The following is a 19961-nucleotide window of genomic DNA, read 5'->3' as shown; positions in this document are numbered from 1 at the left end:
CCTAGATGAACAGTTTCCTGGAAAGTGGATTGGTCATCGTGGGCCAGTTGAATGGCCCCAAGGTCTCCCGATCTGACCCCCTTAGACTTTTATCTTTGGGGTCATCTGAAGGCAATTGTCTATGGTGTGAAGATACGAGATGTGCAGCACCTGAAACTACGGATACTGGATGCCTGTGCTGGCATTTCTCCTGCGGTGTTGCTATCAGTGTGTGAAGAGTGGGAGAAGAGGGTTGCATTGACAATCCAACACAATGGGCAGCACATTGAACACATTTTATAAGTGGTCAGAAACTTGTAAGAAAGAATAAAGTTATGTTGAAACCAAGCACACCATTGTTTTTCTTGTGACATTACCAATAAGTTTGATGTGTCACATGGCCCTCTTCCTATTGAAAAAACAAAAGTTGTATCCAAGATGGCCGACTTCTAAATGGGCACCATGGTCACCACCCATCTTGAGGAGTTTGCCCCCTCACATATACTAATGTGCCACAAACAGGACTTTAATATCACAAACCATTCCAATTTTATTACGGTGTATCCATTAGACCCCATTTCTACAAAACTGCTCAAAGACGTCCTGCCATTAATTAATGCTTCAATCTTAGATATGATCAACCTATCTCTAATAATCGGCTATGTACCACAGGCCTTCAAGGTGGCTGTAGTTAAACCTTTACTCAAAAAGCCATCTCTAGACCCAGCTATCATAGCTAATTATAGGCCAATCTCCAACCTTCCTTTCATATCAAAAATCCTTGAAAGAGTAGTTGTCAAAACAGCTAACAGATCATCTGTGGAGGAATGGCTTATTAGAAGAGCTTCAGTCAGGTTTCAGAGCTCATCAAGATTAGGCTTAAAACTTTCCTTTTTGCTAAAGCATATAGTTAGGGCTGGACCAGGTGACCCTGAATCCTCCCTTAGTTATGCTGCAATAGACGTAGGCTGCCGGGGGATTCCCATGACGCATTGAGTTTTTCCTTTCCATTCACCTTTCTCACTCACTATGTGTTAATAGACCTCTCTACATTGAATCATATCTGTTATTAACCTCTGTCTCTCTTCTACAGCGCGTCTTTATCCTGTTTTCCTTCTCCCACCCCAACCGGTCGCAGCAGATGGCCCCGCCCCTCCCTGAGCCTGGTTCTGCCGGAGGTTTCTTCCTGTTAAAAGGGAGTTTTTCCTTCCTACTGTCGCCAAAGCGCTTGCTCATAGGGGGTCATATGATTGTTGGGCTTTTCTCTGTATCTACTGTACAATATAAAGTGCCTTGAGGTGACCTTTGTTGTGATTTGGCGCTATATAAATAAAATTGAATTGAATTGAATTAAATGGCCCACCCTGTACATTTACCCCTGAGACCACTTTTAAGATAAGATAAGATAAGATAACCTTTATTAGTCCCACACGTGGGAAATTTGTTTTGTCACAGCAGGAAGTGGACAGTGCAAAAGTTATGAGGCAAAAATTAGAATACAATAAGAATAAATACAGTACACAACTGTACAGAATAGAATAAAATAAAATACTATATACAGTAGAATAAAATAAAATAAATATACAATAAGATAAAAATAGAATACAAATACAAATACTATATACAACTGAGTAAAAATACAACGATGACAGAAAGGATTATTGCACTTAGTATTATTGCATATGTGTGGATGTGTGTGCTTGATCAGTTAAAGTCTTTATTATGGAGTCTGACAGCAGTGGGGAGGAAAGACCTGCGAAATCTCTCCGTCCCACACCGTGGGTGCCGCAGTCTCCCACTGAAGGAGCTGCTCAGTGCTGTCACAGTCTGCTGCATGGGGTGGGAGATGTTGTCCATCAGGGATGACAGCTTAGCCGCCGTTCTCCTGTCACTCACCACCTCCACTGGGTCCAGAGGGCATCCTAGAACAGAGCTGGCCCTTCGGATCACCCTGTTCAGTCTCTTCCTGTCCCCAGCAGAGATGCTGCCGCCCCAGCAGACCACGCCATAAAAGATAGCAGAAGCCACAACAGAGTCATAGAATTTCTTCAGGAGTGGGCCCTCCACTCCAAACGACCTGAGTCTCCGCAGCAGGTACAGCCTGCTCTGCCCTTTCCTGTAGAGGGCGTCTGAGTTATGAGTCCAGTCCAGTCTATTGTTCAGATGAATACCAAGGTACCTGTAGCTGTCCACAGCCTCAATGTCCATACCTTGGATGTTCAGTGGTTGCAGTGGAGAATGCTTGTGCCTGCGGAAGTCTACCACCAGTTCCTTGGTTTTACTGGCGTTGATCTGGAGGTAGTTCAGCTGGCACCAGTCCACAAAGTCTTGGGTCAGACCTCTGTACTCCTTGTCGTCCCCATCAGTGATGAGGCCGACTATTGCAGAGTCATCAGAGAACTTCTGCAGGAAGCACTGGGTGGAATTGTGGGAGAAGTCTGCAGTGTAGATGGTGAAGAGGAACGGAGCCAGAACCGTTCCCTGTGGGGCCCCCGTACTGCAGACGACCCTGTCCGACACACAGCCCTGAGTCCTCACATACTGTGGTCGGTCGGTGAGGTAGTCCAGGATCCAGGTAGTGAGGTGATGGTCCACTCCAGAGTTCACCAGCTTGTCCTTTAGAACCGAGGGAAGAATAGTGTTGAAGGCACTGGAGAAATCAAAGAACATGATTCTCACAGTGCTTCCAGCGGTCTCCAGGTGAGCGAGGGAACGATGTAGGAGGTGAATGACGGCATCATCCGCTCCAATGCCAGGCTGGTAGGCAAACTGAAGTGGGTCCAGTGATGAGCTTATTAGGCGCCGAAGCTGAGCCAGGACCAACCGCTCCAGGGTCTTCATCAGGTGGGATGTCAGAGCCACCGGCCTGTAGCTGTTGAGGTCCTTGGGGCGTGAAGTCTTTGGCACTGGTACAACATATACCTTCTTTTTACATTTTCTGAGGGGTTTTTAAACAGGAACTGTTCCTGTTTTCTTACAGCAACCTCGTATGCACTCTTTTTTTAGTGTTGCCATGTTAATCTGAGACAGCCTTATTATGCTAAGAATATAAGTTGAATTCCTGTGTTTTTAAAATAGTTCTAAACCTTCTACTCTTTTTAATAATTTCCATGATTATATAAATATGAGATTTTTGATGTGCCCTCAGGCATTTAAACCCTACACAGGACACCTTTTTTGAATAAGGTTCAATGATTTTAAAGAACAGTATCAGACAACTAAAACATTAGGCTGTCTTATTGGTTATATTGTTATATTGTCAACAGTAAGAGAGTACGAGACAGGCAATGGAAAATGTTTTTTAAGATCCTCTTCCTCTAACCACATGTTGAGTTTCTAACTTTTTCCATCTTGTGAAACACATGTCTTGTTTTGTGGATGCTGACAGAAGAGGCAGGTGGAAGGCGTGAGTCTATTTTTACTGTGCAAATGACTGAGGTGTAGATGGATATCAGTAGTCATTGTTACTTCATGGGAGCATGTGTGAGGTGAACTTGAAAAGAAATTCTGGAACAAAACAAAACAGTACTGGATACTATAAATGGTGTGTGTAATGCTCCCTTTTTTAAATAATACTTATTTAACTATTGCTGCTGTCATATCTGGTGTGTGTTAGACATCTTACCACATCGCGGAGCAGTCAAAGTTGACTAAAAGCCACTTGTGTGGGTTGAAGTTGAAAGAGTCTGCAAACTAAAATAAAAACCAAAAAATCTTGAACAAAGTGATCGGAGACCAAATAATCCTGTAAAAAAAATATTTTTTTTTGTACATGCTTTGTACATGCTTATTTAGTCTTACTAGTGCCAAGAAAATCCTATCACCAACATTATTATCTAGACAGAAGGTGTCACAGTGTATCTGAAATGCAAAAGAGGACGATCCAGCCATCAAGCTCACAGAATACACTGGAAATAACCCTTTCCTGACAGGGTTCATTCAAAGAGAGACAAACCAGTCTTAATCTGCTCTCATCTTTTTGTTGGCTATCTTCTGTAATATCCTTTTCCCTACCTCCACAAATGCAATAAGACAGCGCAGAGAGACAATGTGATATAAACCCCTGTCTGACAGTTGCCATGCTGACTGATTCAAAGTGGGGGGTGGTTGCTTCCTCGTCCCCGTCATTCATATCCTAGCAACCATCACTTCAGCAGGGCTGCTCTCTCATCCAAAAAGGACCGGGCTTCCTCTTCATGCCCTCATCCAGTCATTTTCACTGACCTCATAATGCTTCAAAGTTATGCAGTAGAACTACGGTGCTATAAATGAAATCCAACTATTGTTACATGTGGCTTAAATACATTTTTTTTTGTCAGTGATGTTTAAATAATATTAGAAATTCTAAAATGATGTGTTACAGGTACAAACCCAAAATCAGCACTGGCAACAGCCACACTAAAAGAGAGGATGGAACAACAGCTGTTCCTTTTACAGTTAAGTCTGTTTTCTCTGTGTCTCCACCAACGTTGTTTGAACTTGTGTGTCTAATAAACAGTGATATATAAAGGTCTAACGCTGCCTCAGGAAATTACTCTGTCCTTATCTCTGCGTCTCTGCACAGCTTGGGGAGCAACAGCTGCCTCGGCAGCCTCAAAAGGCAGATTGATGCTCAGCGGTTTATGCTGATTGTTCGGTCTAACACTCAGCCCTTCACGCTTCCTCCTTGACATTAACGTTATGCCCTTTTCAGACAGTGTACGGTTAGTGTTTGCTTTCATAGATGCAACGGCCGATACTACATGTGCAATCTGGCAGGATAGGTTTAGCACCGCCTAAATTTCTGACCACAATTAAACCACATTAATCACACGGAACCACATTAGTCACTGTACCGGCAATGATTAGAGTTAAAATTGTGCTGTGCCACTTTTGTGTTGGAGGTTCTTGTAGCAATCGTGATTGTAGAACCTTCATGAAGGACTAAAACGTTGCGGCTAAGATTAGTCAGGGTCTTAGTGCACTACATGAACATGACAACTTGTACGTTTTACTCACCTCAACACCGTTCAACAAAGGTCTAAATTCTGGACAGATGAATGCACTCCCAGCATACGCCGCATCAATGTGCATCCACATATTTTCCTCATTACCTGAACAAGAAAAGGAGACATTATAAATGTTTGTAAGACAGTTTGTCAGTATAGATAACTACTATCAAATATTCTGGACCATCATAAAAATGAACTGAGATTATTCAGAAAACTGACTTTTTTGTTCTTTCTCAGCAAATTCATGAAGTGCATTTGGCATTTCTCTTCCTGGTCTTATTAAATCAAAGTCACTCTCAATGTGCTTGTTAGGATTTATTTGTGTGCTACAAAACAGAAAAAAACGAGTGTGTGCGGCAGCGACTTGTTGACTCACATAAGGGTCCCAGCTCAGTGAGGTGATCAAAAGCACAGGAGGGAGTGGTGCCCAGCGTCGCACAGAACTGAAACATACAAATATTGGACACACCAAAGTGCCGTGTTTCCTGTGTTTCCAATTTGACTGTCACAACTGTAACAGCTGCTGTAAGACATTGCTTTTATATCAATTTCTAAAACATAGATTAAAGATAGGTTATCACTCCTGACACAGCGATGATTCAGAGCTGCTGCCTTTTCTTTAATATTCACTGATAGTGATCTGTAGGTCCAGATGAGCCAGGGATTATTGTCCTTAACCGGATAGACATACATTATATTCAACAGAAACAATGTTATCCTTCAGCAGAAGCCTCAGGGTGCATACAGCTGCATCACAGGCTAATTGTATCATTGTGGCTAACAGCTGACAGACGTGTTGCTCAACTGCTTGTAAGCTTTAGTAGCGAAAGCAAAGCAATGACAAATGAGAATTGAATTCCAAACTGTTAAAATCTATATTTTTTGGTTGCCGTATGTGTCTTTCTGTGTGATAGTTAAGTAAATGCATGGGGAGTTTTGTCTTTTCCTACATAGAAAGGGATGAGTCCAGCTGCTTTGTCCTCCTCCACCATCTTCTTAAGCATTTCCCTTCTGACAGCATAACGGTTATCTGTGGGCACCTTCCTCATCATGACTGCTCCAATCAGAGCAGCACGCTCCACTGAAGAATGGGCCTTAGGACAAAAGAGATCCAGCTCAAGTGAGAACAACAATTCAATCAAGTTCTTGGAACACCTGCTCCTTTAAGTAGCTGCATAAAGCTGCCATGCAAACAGCTAAGTTCAGCTTTATGGATACTAAATGATTTTATCTGATTATTATGCAGGCAAAAGGTCAGAGAGCACACGTCAAGTCTCACAGCAATCAATTGCAGACAATCAGCTTATTAAAACAAAGTGTTCAAACAACAAAGTACTATGAACTGTACAGTATGAAGTCAAGTATCACTGTTGTGATGTAGTTTTATGCCATTTGATTCATGCTGTAAAATTTAAGTAACACAAACTAAAGATGAAGATTTCTTTCCTGTGCTTAATTTGTTTTTGGCTAACAGTGCACAATACTAAACGGCACAAATCAATCAATTTTGAATTACCTGCAGGAGATTATCACTAAACATAACTATTCACTGTGAAAAAGGCATATGTTGGATGGATTTGTTGCTCCTGAACAGGCAGTAGACAAAAATCGCCGATCTCCCTGTAAAGGTCGGTGTGGCCCTCGGGCGACTCCCTAACACAATCACAAAGTCAGCCTGGTATTAAACCTGATCCGAGCGCGCTACTGCCTGGCTGACCCTCTGTCTTCCTAAATTGCTGTTACTGACGTAACCGCTGCCGTCACATGGACTGCCGTTTAACTGAGTCTACTTAAAGAAAATCTGTGTTTGTAATGCATTTCATTTATCTTTATGTCACAGTTGCGTAACTTAAAACTATATACCTGCAGATATATTAAGCTGTTTTGAAATATAGCAAAGCTAATAACTTGCATGTGAACTTTAGATGAATGTAAACACTGTGACTATGGTTCTTCACAGTTGTAATAATAAACAAGTAAATGTTAAAGTGATGGAAAAAAAACTAAAATTTAAGTAAAGTTAGTCATTTTGAGATGAATTGTAGAATTAATGTAGAATTATGGACATGCATCAGGCAAGTAATTGCATCGTTTATATGCAAGTAAAGTTGATAATTTTGATCACATCAGGAGTTTGCATCAAATAACAGAAGAAGAAGAATAGTAGAAAGTATATGTTGCTCTTACTTGGTCAGATGTGTATGCCACCAGCTTGGAAAGGATTTCAGACTCAGACTTTTTGGCATTGATTGTCTGGACCCGTCTGACTGCTTTACAGCGTGCAGCGAGCAAAGATATCAGGGTGGCCTCACTGGCAGTTCCCTGTTGAAGAATTAAGGAGGCTGTGAAGCAAAGCCTTGCTGCTGTGGATGTTATTTGACTGTAAAAAAAAAAAAATCAGATGCTACATGGTTGCCAGTCAACGCCAGTCATCCTTTTGTTTACGATGGACTCTTGGAGCTTAATTATTGGTTTTTAAAGGCAGGGTTTCTGCAGGTGTTCTACAAATTGTCTAGAATGTTGCTGCTGTGTCACATTACTTCTATCCTCTTTGCACTGGTTCCCTTTAAAATTTAAGGTTCAGTTTAAGATTTTGTTGATCCATTTCTTTGCTCTTAATAGTCCGAAGCCTCCCTTTATTATTGAACTACTTCATCTGTAACTGTTAAATCTTAGATCAGCAGATTAGTGCTCATTGACTGTAGCTGAGTTCAGGTTAAAGACAAAAGGAGAAGACAGCGCTTCTGTTTTCTTGCTTTTATTTTTGTGGCTCCCAAGTTGTGGAACTCACTTCCATTGGAGGCAAGATCAGTGAACACTGTTGATAAAAAGAAGCTGATGTCCTGTGCAGGATTGCCTTTCATTAGTTTTATTAATTTATATTATTTTAATTTTTGTATTGTTTTGTTTTTTAAGGACTTTGTGACTTTTGTTTTTTGAAAAGTGTGCTATAAGTAAACTTTAATTCTTTACTTGTAAAAAATTAGGCATTCAATTATTATTTATATTTCATTTTAGAATAATGAAAGCTATTAATAGAGAATTTAATTTCCATCTTTAAACCCGAGACGATATGTTATGCATGTCTATATACATTTCAATCTGAGATGTCTGTGGTCCCCTATGAAAATTATTTAATGATAAGGATTCTGTTATATCTCTTTTGTTAATTAACTATGTCTGTATGAAACTTTGAGAAACTTTGTTTGATTAAACATGTAAAGTTTTTGTGCTGGTGGATAGTCCCTTTGACTGCATGACTCATGTTTAGACCAGAAAAAAAGAAATTTGGAAATTGTTGTTTGAAAATAATCATCAACCAGCCAGCTGATACAGTGGCAACTGTTGGAGCTGGATATTAATAAAGTGAAGCATGGCTTCTAAGGTTTGTGGAGTCCTTTTCACAAGGAGATCAATGAAATGTTAAAATCACCCAATTAATAGGCACAAATCAGCAGAAAGAAATTACATCAGTGGTTTTTAATCAAACTTTTGTCACTGACTAACTCCAAGGGATGAGTGTGAGGCTTGAAAACTCGTGCTAGAGAGCTGGGTGGAAGGCTTGGTTGAATGTGATTTTAGGATTTTGGACATGCATATAGATCTGTAACCAGCTATAAGGACATCTGAAATGTGAAGATTTTGTAAATATAATAATAACAATGCAACCTTTCACCAGAAGCATATTGTAAGTATTTTCAGATGTGAAGGCGGGAAGCGCTAACCAATCACGACTCTGAGAGCTTGTGCAATGTAGTCATCATGAAGGAGTTTAAAGCTTTCTGCCTAGCCAGGTGGTAAAACTGGGTTTATGACTCTGTGTGTAGAAAGTTGCCTTTTTATTTTAAAAGGCTTTCAGATAAAGGGTCCCTACTCCTCTGTAAATGAACAAACCATGTAACAAACTGTTTTATGAGGCGATGTGAAAATCGCATTAGACTTTGGGACCATATCTGGATGCACTGAGTATCCTGGTTTGTAAATATATCAAGAACTTTGAAATTCTTTGAAAAGCATGAGGACACAATGGGTTTTTCCAGCTTTCACACACCCAGCTGTACTAATAGGAAAATGTAGCCTTTTATTTTTCATGTATATTTGATTCTACCTTTTATCAGCTGAAAAGAAGAACAGAAGCCAAGATGTAGTACTGCTAAAGATGAACTGTGTAGTTTCAAGAATTTAACATGTTTTTGAAATAAATGTATAATGGTCACACACACAAACATACACACACTTTTTTAAATTGAAGCCATTAGTCAATTAGCACATGTAATCTTTTTAAGTAGTATTTTTCTCTGTCATCACGATTCATACGGGGTAAAAAGGGAACTCTAAGGTCACCAGAGGGTTTTTTTTAACCATCCCACTTCCCCTTTGTGTTGGTATAAGGTTTATAATAATAGGTCTGCAACGTGCGGTCACAACACTCAATTAGCCTTGCTGCAGCGAGAAGAGCCCCATTCGTTGCCATAGTGAGCCGTGCTAAAACAGGAGAGAGGCAAGACAGAAACAAAAACACGATGAGCCAGATGAGCACGCACACAAAAAACACGCCCTCACACTCAGGTGGTCACAATAGAGGAGGCATGAAATGATCTGTCATCAGAGTGTGCTCTCATGCTCCACCATTCAACATCCCATTAACACACACACACATATATATAGAGTGTATCCTCAGCTATTGCTTTCTGTATTTCTGTCAATGGAACACCAAACTAATGCTTAGCCTTTTTCCACACGAAACAATCCCAGCACCATCATTGTCATCTCTGCCTGCCTGTGGATGACACATTAAAAGGCAATTTCCTGCCAATTTTCTGCTGGATTGAACCAGACAGAGGCAGAGACAACAAATCAATAGCATAAAAGCTGGTGATGAATATGAGCACAGGGGCAACCAGGTTATTTGTATACACATAAAGACTCTCAAAGTCAATCTGCACCGAAACTTTTAAACAATAACATGTATAAAAGTGTCAGTTAGAGCCACTGATCTTCAAACTAGTGTTAAAATATGCAGAAGCTGGTTGGACTCCTTGATAGTGGTAGCCAACCAAGTGTTTGACCAAAGCACACATGCAATGAACACATACAAATGACCGTTACCTGAATGACACCACCTCCACGGCCATGTGTCCCAGCTATAAAACACTCAGGCAGCTGAAGCATCTTCCCAAGCCAATCTAACATCACTGTCTCTAGCTCGGTGCAGGCTGGGCTGGCAGCCTGAAACCACACGGCCAAAATGCAAATGAAAATGTCAAACACTTCAGATATGGATTAATTTCGAAATGCTGAGTCAGATACAGGAATACAGAAAGGTTTCAGTTACCCAGGAAAATCCAATGCAGCCAATAGCTCCACAGAGCATGTCGGCCACCATGGCAGGGTAAGAGGATGCTGCTGGAAAGTAAGCAAAGAAGTACGGGCTGTGCCAGTGGGTGACCTGGAAAAACACAAAACATAGTACAAGTGGTTATCTAAATTCATCTTATTCCTTATTTTGAACAGCTAATTGACCATCCTATATGGCCCAACAGAGTCCTAATATCCTGCAAACAACCCTTTTAAAAGCTGAAGCTTTAACCAGCAACCAGTTTCTACCAGATCATCTACTAAGTTTAAACTGCTACACCAGAGTTGCCTGAACCTCAGAGATATCTAAATCACAAATGAATACATTTATACCCCCAAAATATATATAATATATACCCCTGGCATTATGACCCTCTCGACGTCTTTTATAATGTCCTCATAGCTTTCTGGCTCCAGTGGTGCCTCATTGGGGATTAAAGAGCGAAGATATCCTGGTTCCAGATCTGGGTAGACGGGTCGCTTCTCTATGTTTTCTAGGTAGTCGGCCACATAGTCTACCATCTCTTTGCCTCTGCGTCGAAATTCTGCTGCATCCATGGTACAACTGTAAGACACCACAGACACTCATTACCTTTCAGTTTTTGTTGTTGCTTTGACTGCTTATAAATGATTTTGGTGTGTTTTAAGATTAAGATACTACAGAGTGGTACCAAATATTTAAAAGAGCAGCTATATTAGCACACAGAAGTTTGACCTTTGATCTTGCTGTAAGATGATGCTAAGTTATGTCCGGAGTTTTTGATCATGAGGCGTTTAAAATACATAAAAGCAGTTAAAAGTTACATTTAGTCACTCATTAATAAATACATATACACTCACATTCACTCAATCATATACACTTCATCACCTGTACTGGCTTAGATCCTCTTTTGATTTCATAACTGCATTAATTCTTTGCTGCACAGATTCAACAAGTTGCCGGAAACATTCCTCAAACATTTTGTTGCAGCAGATTTGTCAGCTGCACATTTAAGATGTGAATCTCCCTTTCCACCACGTTGTCGTCTTTGATTGAGAACTCGTTGTGTTCAAGAAACCAGTTTGAGATGACTAGAGCTTTAGGGCGTAGTACGTTATCCTGACAGTAGTGGTATCTGACGCGGTCTTCTGCAGCTGTAGCCGATCTGTTTCAAGGCTGTGTATTCAGAGATGCTTTTCTGCAAACGCTGGTTAAAATAAGTAGTTATTTGAGTCATTGTTGCTTTCCTATTAGCTTTAAAGAGCCTTGCCATTCTCCTCTGATCTCTGGCTTCAGCAAGGGACTGTAACCCAGAGAACTCTCTGTGTGCCTAAAGGCTTTGACTTGTTGTCATGTGATTTCATGATTAGACATTTGAAGCAGTTATTATATGTACAGTATCTGTACTGTACATACTGTATATAAGCACAAACATTCTGGATATATTTGTCTCATCTCAAACTATAATTCTATTTTTAGAGACAGCTCAGGGTTCAGTATCTTACCCAAGGTTATATGAGAATCCGCTTGGCCACTTGAGCATTTTTACACATGCCACATATCCTGATTCTTTAATATTGAGGATAAGAACAAACCAACACTGGCCCAGATGAGTTCAGTCAAACGATGATTTTATTAAACACACGCGTGGGAAGATGTATACTGTAACAACATCAGCATAGATCTCCGCTAAAAAGCACACTTCAAAATGGTTTTAATATGTCAGGGTTCAGCCCTTTCTTGCGTCAGCGAAGAATATAACATGCATCAGTTACAGTTAATGATTGATTAACAGTTAATGACAGTTAGACAAGTTCCCATTATCAGCAACATTTTTACCATACATGGCTGTTTGTTTCAACCGTCTCCCCCTCCAGATGGTTCCTGATGACTTGTTCATTTCACGTTTATTTTAACACCTCTTGCATCAACTGTTACTATGCAGGCACAAATGCAGTTACCAGCAAAATGTATCTCTCACCTCTGACCTAGAACTTCATCTACAGTTAGTTGCAGAGGTGTGGACTCGAGTCACATGACTTGGACTCGAGTCAGACTCGAGTCATTAATTTTATGACTTTAGACTTGACTTGAAAAAATGTTCTAAGACTTGTGACTTGACTTGGACTTTTACACCAATGACTTGGGACTTGAATTGGACTTGAACCGGTTTACTTGAAAAGACTTGATATTTCACCCCAAATATAAAATTTAACATGCATATTATATAGAGATTGAAAATGTGACGTCATTCACGGGTAGAATCGCAAAGGATTCTGGGAACTCGTGGCAAGCGGTACTAGCGCACGCAGGCTTTCAATTAAAATCAGTCACACAGCGATAAAAAGAAACACAAAAATGTCAAGAAGCTGTTGTGTTATTAACTGCAATAGCCGGTCGCATGACAGCCACGGGAAGCCGACGGGTAAAGAGATCGGTTGTTATCGGATTACATCGTTGAAGAGAAATTGTTCAAACCATGTTTCCGAAGTAACAAAGAAGCGACTGGATTGCAGCCATTCAAAGATCAAATATAACGTCCTAGAACACTCCAGCTCACAGGTTAGTCTGCTCCAAGCATTTCCACAAAGGTCAGTCTGCTGTTGTAGTTAATACGTCATTTTCATAACATAATTGGTGATATAGGTTACAAGCAAGTCTGGCGCTGAACAGAAATTGTCGCGCTATGCTCCTTTATTTATTGTGCATAAATAGTAAATTATCCTGACACAATATTGCGTTTCGCTTCTGTTATTATGGTACACTGACAAAAACACATACTTTTATTCACAGGATAAAACAGGTTTTTTGTATCACTAATTGCCCAGTACGATTACAGCATACAGTATTATTGTCACTGCTACATTTCTGTGATGGGTACCAGAAATTATTTCCACTACTAATTAATTACCGTTGAGCTCAAAGGTCCTATTAATAAACGGTTAACGAATGTGTATTTATGAAGACGATTTGTGAGACTGGTAAACTTATGATACGTACGATGGTCTTTCGTTCTACACGGTGCATTTCAAGGTCCTGCACCCATCCGTCGGTAAACTGTACCTGGGCTTGTTGCAGTGACCGGAAGTTACTAAACTTCATGAGTGTATGCACTCACTCCAAGAACCGTATAATTATAAATATGCATATAAATATGCTAAGATGAGATAGCTGACTTCATCTAACTAGCAAATGTTTTCCAGGCTACGTTGGTGATACAGTTTTTTTTAATGTGTATGATATTTTTGTCATGCGATTTTAAAGCTGGTCCTACAACCGCATCCAAGAATAACATGCAGCTTATCTCAGAACTGTCGGTGAAAATTATTCTTGGAGCTAGGTTTAATTGAGCTGCATTTTAAAGAGGTGCAATTTCACAATTTGTGTATATTTTCTAAGTTCACTATTTTGTATGTGTTGAGAAAAACACAGATTTTAAAATTACATGGTCTAATATTTACATTTAGCATATAACTGCAACATTATTTTTTCGTTTGTTTTTTTTAAAGACTCGAAAGGACTTGAAATTCAAAGTTTCAGACTTGTGACTTGACTCGGACTTTTACACCAGTGACTTGAGACTCGACTCTGACTTGCCTGACATTACTTGAGACTTGACTTGAGACTTGAGGATAAAGACTTGAGACTTACTTGAGACTTGCAAAACAATGACTTGGTCCCACCTCTGGTTAGTTGTGTCTGTAAGCGTGCTTGCCTTGGCCTTCTTGCACTCTGGTCACCTTACACAATAGATCACCTGGACATTCACGCCAGACAAAGCTTATGACCCTCAAAAGGACTGAGCACCACATTTGCGAAGTGTGTATAAAAATAGCTACAACTACAAGTTTTAATAAGGTGGCACTAAAGCAAGCCATGTTAGCACTTTTAATTCCGCACACAAAACTTGATTAATCCTGGAGTCACGTAGCCACAGTTGTTCGGGTTTTTCTAATTGCTTTCTTCTTTTATTTTAGTCAGTTTATTGAGTTTTTCATAGCAAATAGTTCTTCCATTGAATAATTGTTACAGAGGTTTAGAGGCAAACAACATCCTGGCATCTGGATTTTTAACATGGGTCAGACATGGATCCCAGGTCCTTTCAAATAGCCTAATACAGCCTTACTGGCCAGGATCAACTTAATTTCTTCCAATGTGAGAGAATAAAGGACCTCCCCAATTTAGCATGTATACAGTAAATAGGTGAGGCTGGAGATTTCCTGTTTAATAGCATTAGTTATCTGGCCAGCAGAACTGTGAAAGCTTTTAAATTTAACAGGAGTGAAAGTAGCCTCAGTGAATAGGGCAGTCATGGCATTAGGAGTAACGTCGCTTCCAGTTAACGTGGAAGACATTTAAAAGATTTCAGACAAGAAATCATGGCCTTTTCGCATAGAGGAAACACAGTATCAAATATTTTGCGTGCTGAGCTTTAGCATAGGGAGCTTGATGTAGGATCTGACATGGGACAAGATTGTGTCTGTTCATTCTGACAGTAAAATGAGAAATTCCTTTTGTATTTATCCTGGCAGCCATGGAAAGATTTAGGAGTAAGTATTTCTATTTCTATTTATTTATTTATATAGCACTTTTAATAACAACAGTGGTGTTGACCAAAGTGCTGTACAAACATACAAATTACACAATAAAATAACACACAATAAAATAGCAATATCAATTAACATCAATGCCAAATAGCTAATAACAAGTGAATAAGTAAATAACGCTCATGCAGTCTTAAAAGCCAGTGAGCAGAAATGTGTTTTAAGATAGGATTTAAAAAGGTTAAGGGTAGGAGCCTGTCTAATGTGGAGAGGCAAATCATTCCACAATTTAGACTGCACGACCGCAAATGCACGATCACCTCTAAGAACCAGGCTCGACCTTGGTGTGGCCAAGAGCAAAAGATCACCCAATCTAAGAGCTCTAGGGGGAATACAAGTCTGACTGATACCCTGGGGCCTGTCCATTCAGTGCTTTATAAGTCACCAATAAGATTTTATAATTGATTCAAAAATGTACAGGGAGCCAGTAAAGCGAGGCAAGCACCGGGGAGATGTGCTCATGTCTCTTCGTTCGTGTCAAAAGATGAGCAGCAGCATTCTGGACCAGCTGGAGCCTTGCAAGACAAGTCTGACTAATGCCTAAATATAAAGAATTACAATAGTCCAGTTGGGATAGCATGAAAGCATGAATTGCCCATTCTAGGTTTTTAAAAGACAAAAAATATCTCAAAGTGGATAAAAGCCTCAGTTTAAAGAAAGACCGCTGTACAACTAAACTAATCTGTTTCTCAGAGGTGAACTTATTGTCAAATATAATCCTCAAATTTTTAGCATGCAATTTAATAAAAGGTTCTAAACTGCGAAAATTAAAATGTGAGGTTCTAGAATTGCAACTTGGTCCAAAAACGATCACTTCGGTTTTATTTTTGTTGAAATTGAGGAAATTAGAGGCCATCCAGACCTTAACTTCGCCAAGACACTGAAATAACGTTTCTTGGGAGGCAGAACTGTTTCTCTTTAGCTGAAGATAGATCTGAGTGTCGTCAGCATATGAATGAAAACTGATATTATATTTCCTGAAAATAAGACCCAGATGCAACATATAGATAGAGAAAAGAATTGGCTCCAGTACAGAACCTTGGGGAACACCACAAGTAAAGGGGGCTGTGGAAGAGGTAAAATCTCCAATCTTCACTGAGAAAGTCCTATTAGAGAGGTATGACCTGAACCACTCTAATGGAGTGCCTTTGATGCCGCAGTGCTTCAACCGAGAGATAAAAATGCTGTGGTCAACAGTATCAAATGCAGCGGTCAAATCCAAAAGCAGAAGCACAGCTGAATCGCCTGAGTCAGTGGCTCGTAAAAGATCGTTAAGAACTTTTAAAAGTGCAGTTTCAGTGCTAGGAAAAGCTTTAAAACCAGACTGAAACTCTCGAGAACATTGTGACCATATAGAAAAGATTGCAGCTGAACAAATACAATCTTTTCTAAAAAAAAAATTGACTGAAAGGGGAGCTTTGAAATAGGCCTGAAGTTTGCAAGTACAGAGGATGAGAGATTAGGTTTTTTAAGCACTGGTTGCACAACAGCATGTTTAAAACAGGCTGGCACAACACCTGATTTAAGACTGCTATTAAAAATCGCTAAAATGTAAAGGGCTGTGAGGACCGAGCATGACAGATCGGACAAAAGTAACCAAAAGGTCATCTCCGTAAAGGGCCATGCAGATGACCCATGGTATTTCTGACTGTGCCAGGATCATAACAGGATCAGACAGTAACGCAAAGGGCTGCCTTGTAGAATGATATAAATGAAAATATTCAGAATTTGAGTCATTTCACTCAAAAGCTGCCTGAGAGGAAATGTATGGTAATATCACACATGAAACTAATTTTTCCCCAATCCCAATCTACTCTGTCAAACGCCTTTTCGGCATCCAGAAGAAGCATCCAGCTTTAATATGAATTGAAACTTCTAGTAGAGCAGTTGGAGAGGAGTTATAAACTATACTAACGACTTGTTTTTTTAATCAGTGAGATACAATCCTGGTTCAGAGTTTGAGGGAGTATGCCTGTATTAAAAGACCTGATAAACATCTCTAGCAGGAATGTGACCGCCTGCTTCCAAAAGGTTCAGCCTGGGCTTTCACAGCTTTGTGAAACCTCGACGCTCCAGTTCAGATTCTGATCCAGAGCAGGGGTGTTGAAACTGTTTCAAATGGCCTATAATCTATCGAACATATCTCTCTTGAATTAATTTTCTCTGTTTTCTTTGTGTTATTGTTGGGTCTCCATCTTACATTATAAAGCATGTAGTGATTTGGTGTATATAAATAAAATGGACTTGAATGACATCAAGTCAATTTGCACCTGAAAAAACATTCCTGTCACAATGTAAAAGCCAAAATCATTTTTTGGAAATTAGACATTTGTATATGCTTTATTTATCTACATAAAAGGTATCACTGACACTAAAAATGCCAAGGGCAGCAGAAATGGCACCAATAACATCCCAGTTTTATAAAGATTTTAATGCAGAGTAATAAAGACACTTTTATGCATAACCCTTTCTTAAATCCTGTTGACTACAGTCTATTTCCTAATATACGCAAAGACAGACATTAAAAAAAAAAACACTCAGAAACATCAGAAATTGGCACAAACCTGGCAGCACTGATAAAACCTGTCTAAAAAGGGATTTTTCATCACATTTGGGAGCAAGACCCACCTTTATGTCAGAAATGTGCTCCAAGAAGATTATAAACCTGCCAGCAGAATCAGAAATGCTTTTACCATGAACAAAAGGAGAAGCTCTACAGTATGTATAAGAAAAGCAACATCTCTTAATTTACTGGAAATCGATGAAAGATAAGCTTTCTCAACGCAGGTTCTTTTCAGTCTAGTATTATCTCTAAAATGAGTTTCCTGCAAGTATATGACAATCAAGGTGCTGTAAATACTAGAAATGCTAGATGGTGATTTCTTAAGCTGAGCCATAAAGAGACAAAGCTTTCAACATGTGACCAGAACAATAAAAGGAAAAGACAAGAGAGAGGAAAAAAGGACAAAGACAAACAATTCTAAATATACAAGAGCACACTAAGCACAACAGAAGCATCCATACAATTATGTGTGTTACTTCTGCCCACAATAAACCAAAACAACCTGTGAACAACAGAAGAGACAGTGATGTCATTTTAAATTAAAAAAAGAAAAGTAACTTTTTTTTCAAGTAAACAGAATTTTTAAAAAAAAAAAAACGAGTAATTCAGCATCAGTATGCTTCAAGTAGAGCACTCCATATTATATCCAAGTCTGTGAACAGAGACAGCAGCAGCACAGCACATAGCTGATGCTACATGCTGGAAATGTAGTTTTAAGTCACAATATTTAGGGGAGTTTTTGTATCTGCCAGAATAACAGCTACAAGTATTCCTTTTTCAATCCTGCTTAGTTTATACAAACAGTCATTGAAAATGTGCATTGCTTGCACAACTTAAACAGCCCAAAAGCTCCGTTTGCATTCACTGTATAGAGTACAGGCATGGTTTCATAACAGAGTGTCAGTTTCATGAATCTGTTCAAATCAAGCCACCATCAAGGCTTCCTTGTTCGTGTTAACATTGAATTATTTCAACGCATTTAATTTCCATTTCACACGTCTCACAGTAACAAGCAAACCTTTTGCAATTAAATGAATAGCAGCACAAGAACACAAGCTTTAAAGACACCGTATTTGAACAGAAATGACTGTCAAACTGCTGATTCAGTGCCACAACAGCATATGAACATTGCCCTCTGAGCTCCACTACTGCTATCATTCAACAAGTGTTTCACCCTGCAAGTCTCTGTCCCTTGTTGAGATGACAAGTGAGTCCCTTATCCTTATCCTTATCCCAAATAGGATTACACATGTTGCATGAATATCTGTGTGTGTCTGTATACTCACATCTACAGGTGAGCTTCAGCTTCAGCAGCGGTGTTTGGATAGTGGATCTCTTCCTTTAGCGTCCACAAAGAGACCGACAGCTAGGCACGTGGTGAGTGTGTTTGTGTGTGTGTGTAAGCAGGACAAGAGACATTTGCTCCTTTTATCTTGCCACTTACCACCCTCATCCCACCAACCCCCACCAGACCAGCCAATGGGAATGGGGCTCATGGCCAACGTAAGAAAGACTGATTCACAAGGAGTTCCTGGAGCTGCTATTACCATGTCTCTACACACACATGTACATTGCACTTGTGCACACAGTGCATACAAACACACAAAAACGGGCACTCAGTCTTTTTACATATATTTTTACCACATCCTCTAAATGTACACAGATATAGACATAAAGACATATTTAGCACTAAAATAATGTGCACATAAAGATAAAATAAACAACTAGTAACAAAAATAGTGTTAGTAATTTGTAATTTTATGATAACGCATTGTACTTTTGCACAGTTAGGAGGTACTTTTTTTGTGACAAAGGAAAAGCCTAATGCATCCAATTTGAAACCACCACTAAATAAAGTGGTTGTTTACACAATTTCTTTGAAATCACACTGAAAAATATGTTTTTGTAAACCAGCCTGGTGTTATTATTGTTTTCATTTTTGCTCATTATGAGCTGTCCATGTGTGTTACACATATGATGTGGAAATCAACCTGAAATAATTAGAATTCCCTGTAAGTTTATATGAATTTGAATGAACTAGAGCACTCAAAGTGCTTTATGGTAAAAATGCTATTCTACTATTTCTATCTACTACATACAGTCAAATCTGTCAAAATGCTTTAATGCTATTAGTACTCTTTCTTTATAAAATGCATCCTGACTTAACAAAATGAGGTTCGAAATACTCAGAACCAGCATCCACATCTTGAAATAGAAGCCAAAATGTAAGCTAATGTGCAATAGCACTGAGGTAAGACAGGAGCTCCTACTTACTCTGGCAACATGTAATTCTCTATCAAAGCAGCAAATTATTGTATTCTTCCTGATCACTGTGCTGGTGGGTATGATCACTCATTTCAGCAGATGTTAGTCATCAAAGTTAGATATTTTTGCATGCGTGACATTTTTGATTGATACACCTGGATTGAGGGAATTTACAATCCTCAGGCCAGAAATGTCAGAGTGTGAGTGAGTGTGTGTGTGTG

General features: G+C 39.5%; 1 protein-coding gene across 2 annotated transcripts in view; it reads right to left on the bottom strand.

Moving 5' to 3' along the window:
- The window catches only part of ddc (dopa decarboxylase), a 28887-nt gene that overhangs the window by 7161 nt on the left and 1765 nt on the right, over positions 1 to 19961 (bottom strand). The window contains exons 1-9 of one of the 2 annotated variants that reach the window (XM_082552857.1): positions 18762 to 18851; positions 10686 to 10893; positions 10306 to 10419; positions 10080 to 10199; positions 7158 to 7292; positions 5921 to 6064; positions 5347 to 5413; positions 4978 to 5072; positions 3605 to 3672 (exon numbers count right to left, since the gene is read on the bottom strand). In XM_082552857.1, the coding sequence (XP_082408983.1) occupies positions 3605 to 3672; positions 4978 to 5072; positions 5347 to 5413; positions 5921 to 6064; positions 7158 to 7292; positions 10080 to 10199; positions 10306 to 10419; positions 10686 to 10886 (944 nt within the window). In that variant the 5' untranslated portion in view covers positions 10887 to 10893; positions 18762 to 18851. Of the gene's footprint in view, positions 1 to 3604; positions 3673 to 4977; positions 5073 to 5346; positions 5414 to 5920; positions 6065 to 7157; positions 7293 to 10079; positions 10200 to 10305; positions 10420 to 10685; positions 10894 to 18761; positions 18852 to 19961 lie in introns of those variants that run through there. The other variant, XM_082552858.1, reaches the window with a different exon arrangement.

This window comes from Aulonocara stuartgranti, assembly GCF_965226115.1.
Source record: "Aulonocara stuartgranti genome assembly, chromosome: 11".
Taxonomy (NCBI): Eukaryota; Metazoa; Chordata; class Actinopteri; order Cichliformes; family Cichlidae; genus Aulonocara; species Aulonocara stuartgranti.
The sequence above is the reverse complement of the archived record's forward strand: the minus strand, read 5'-3'. Positions and strand labels throughout refer to the sequence as shown.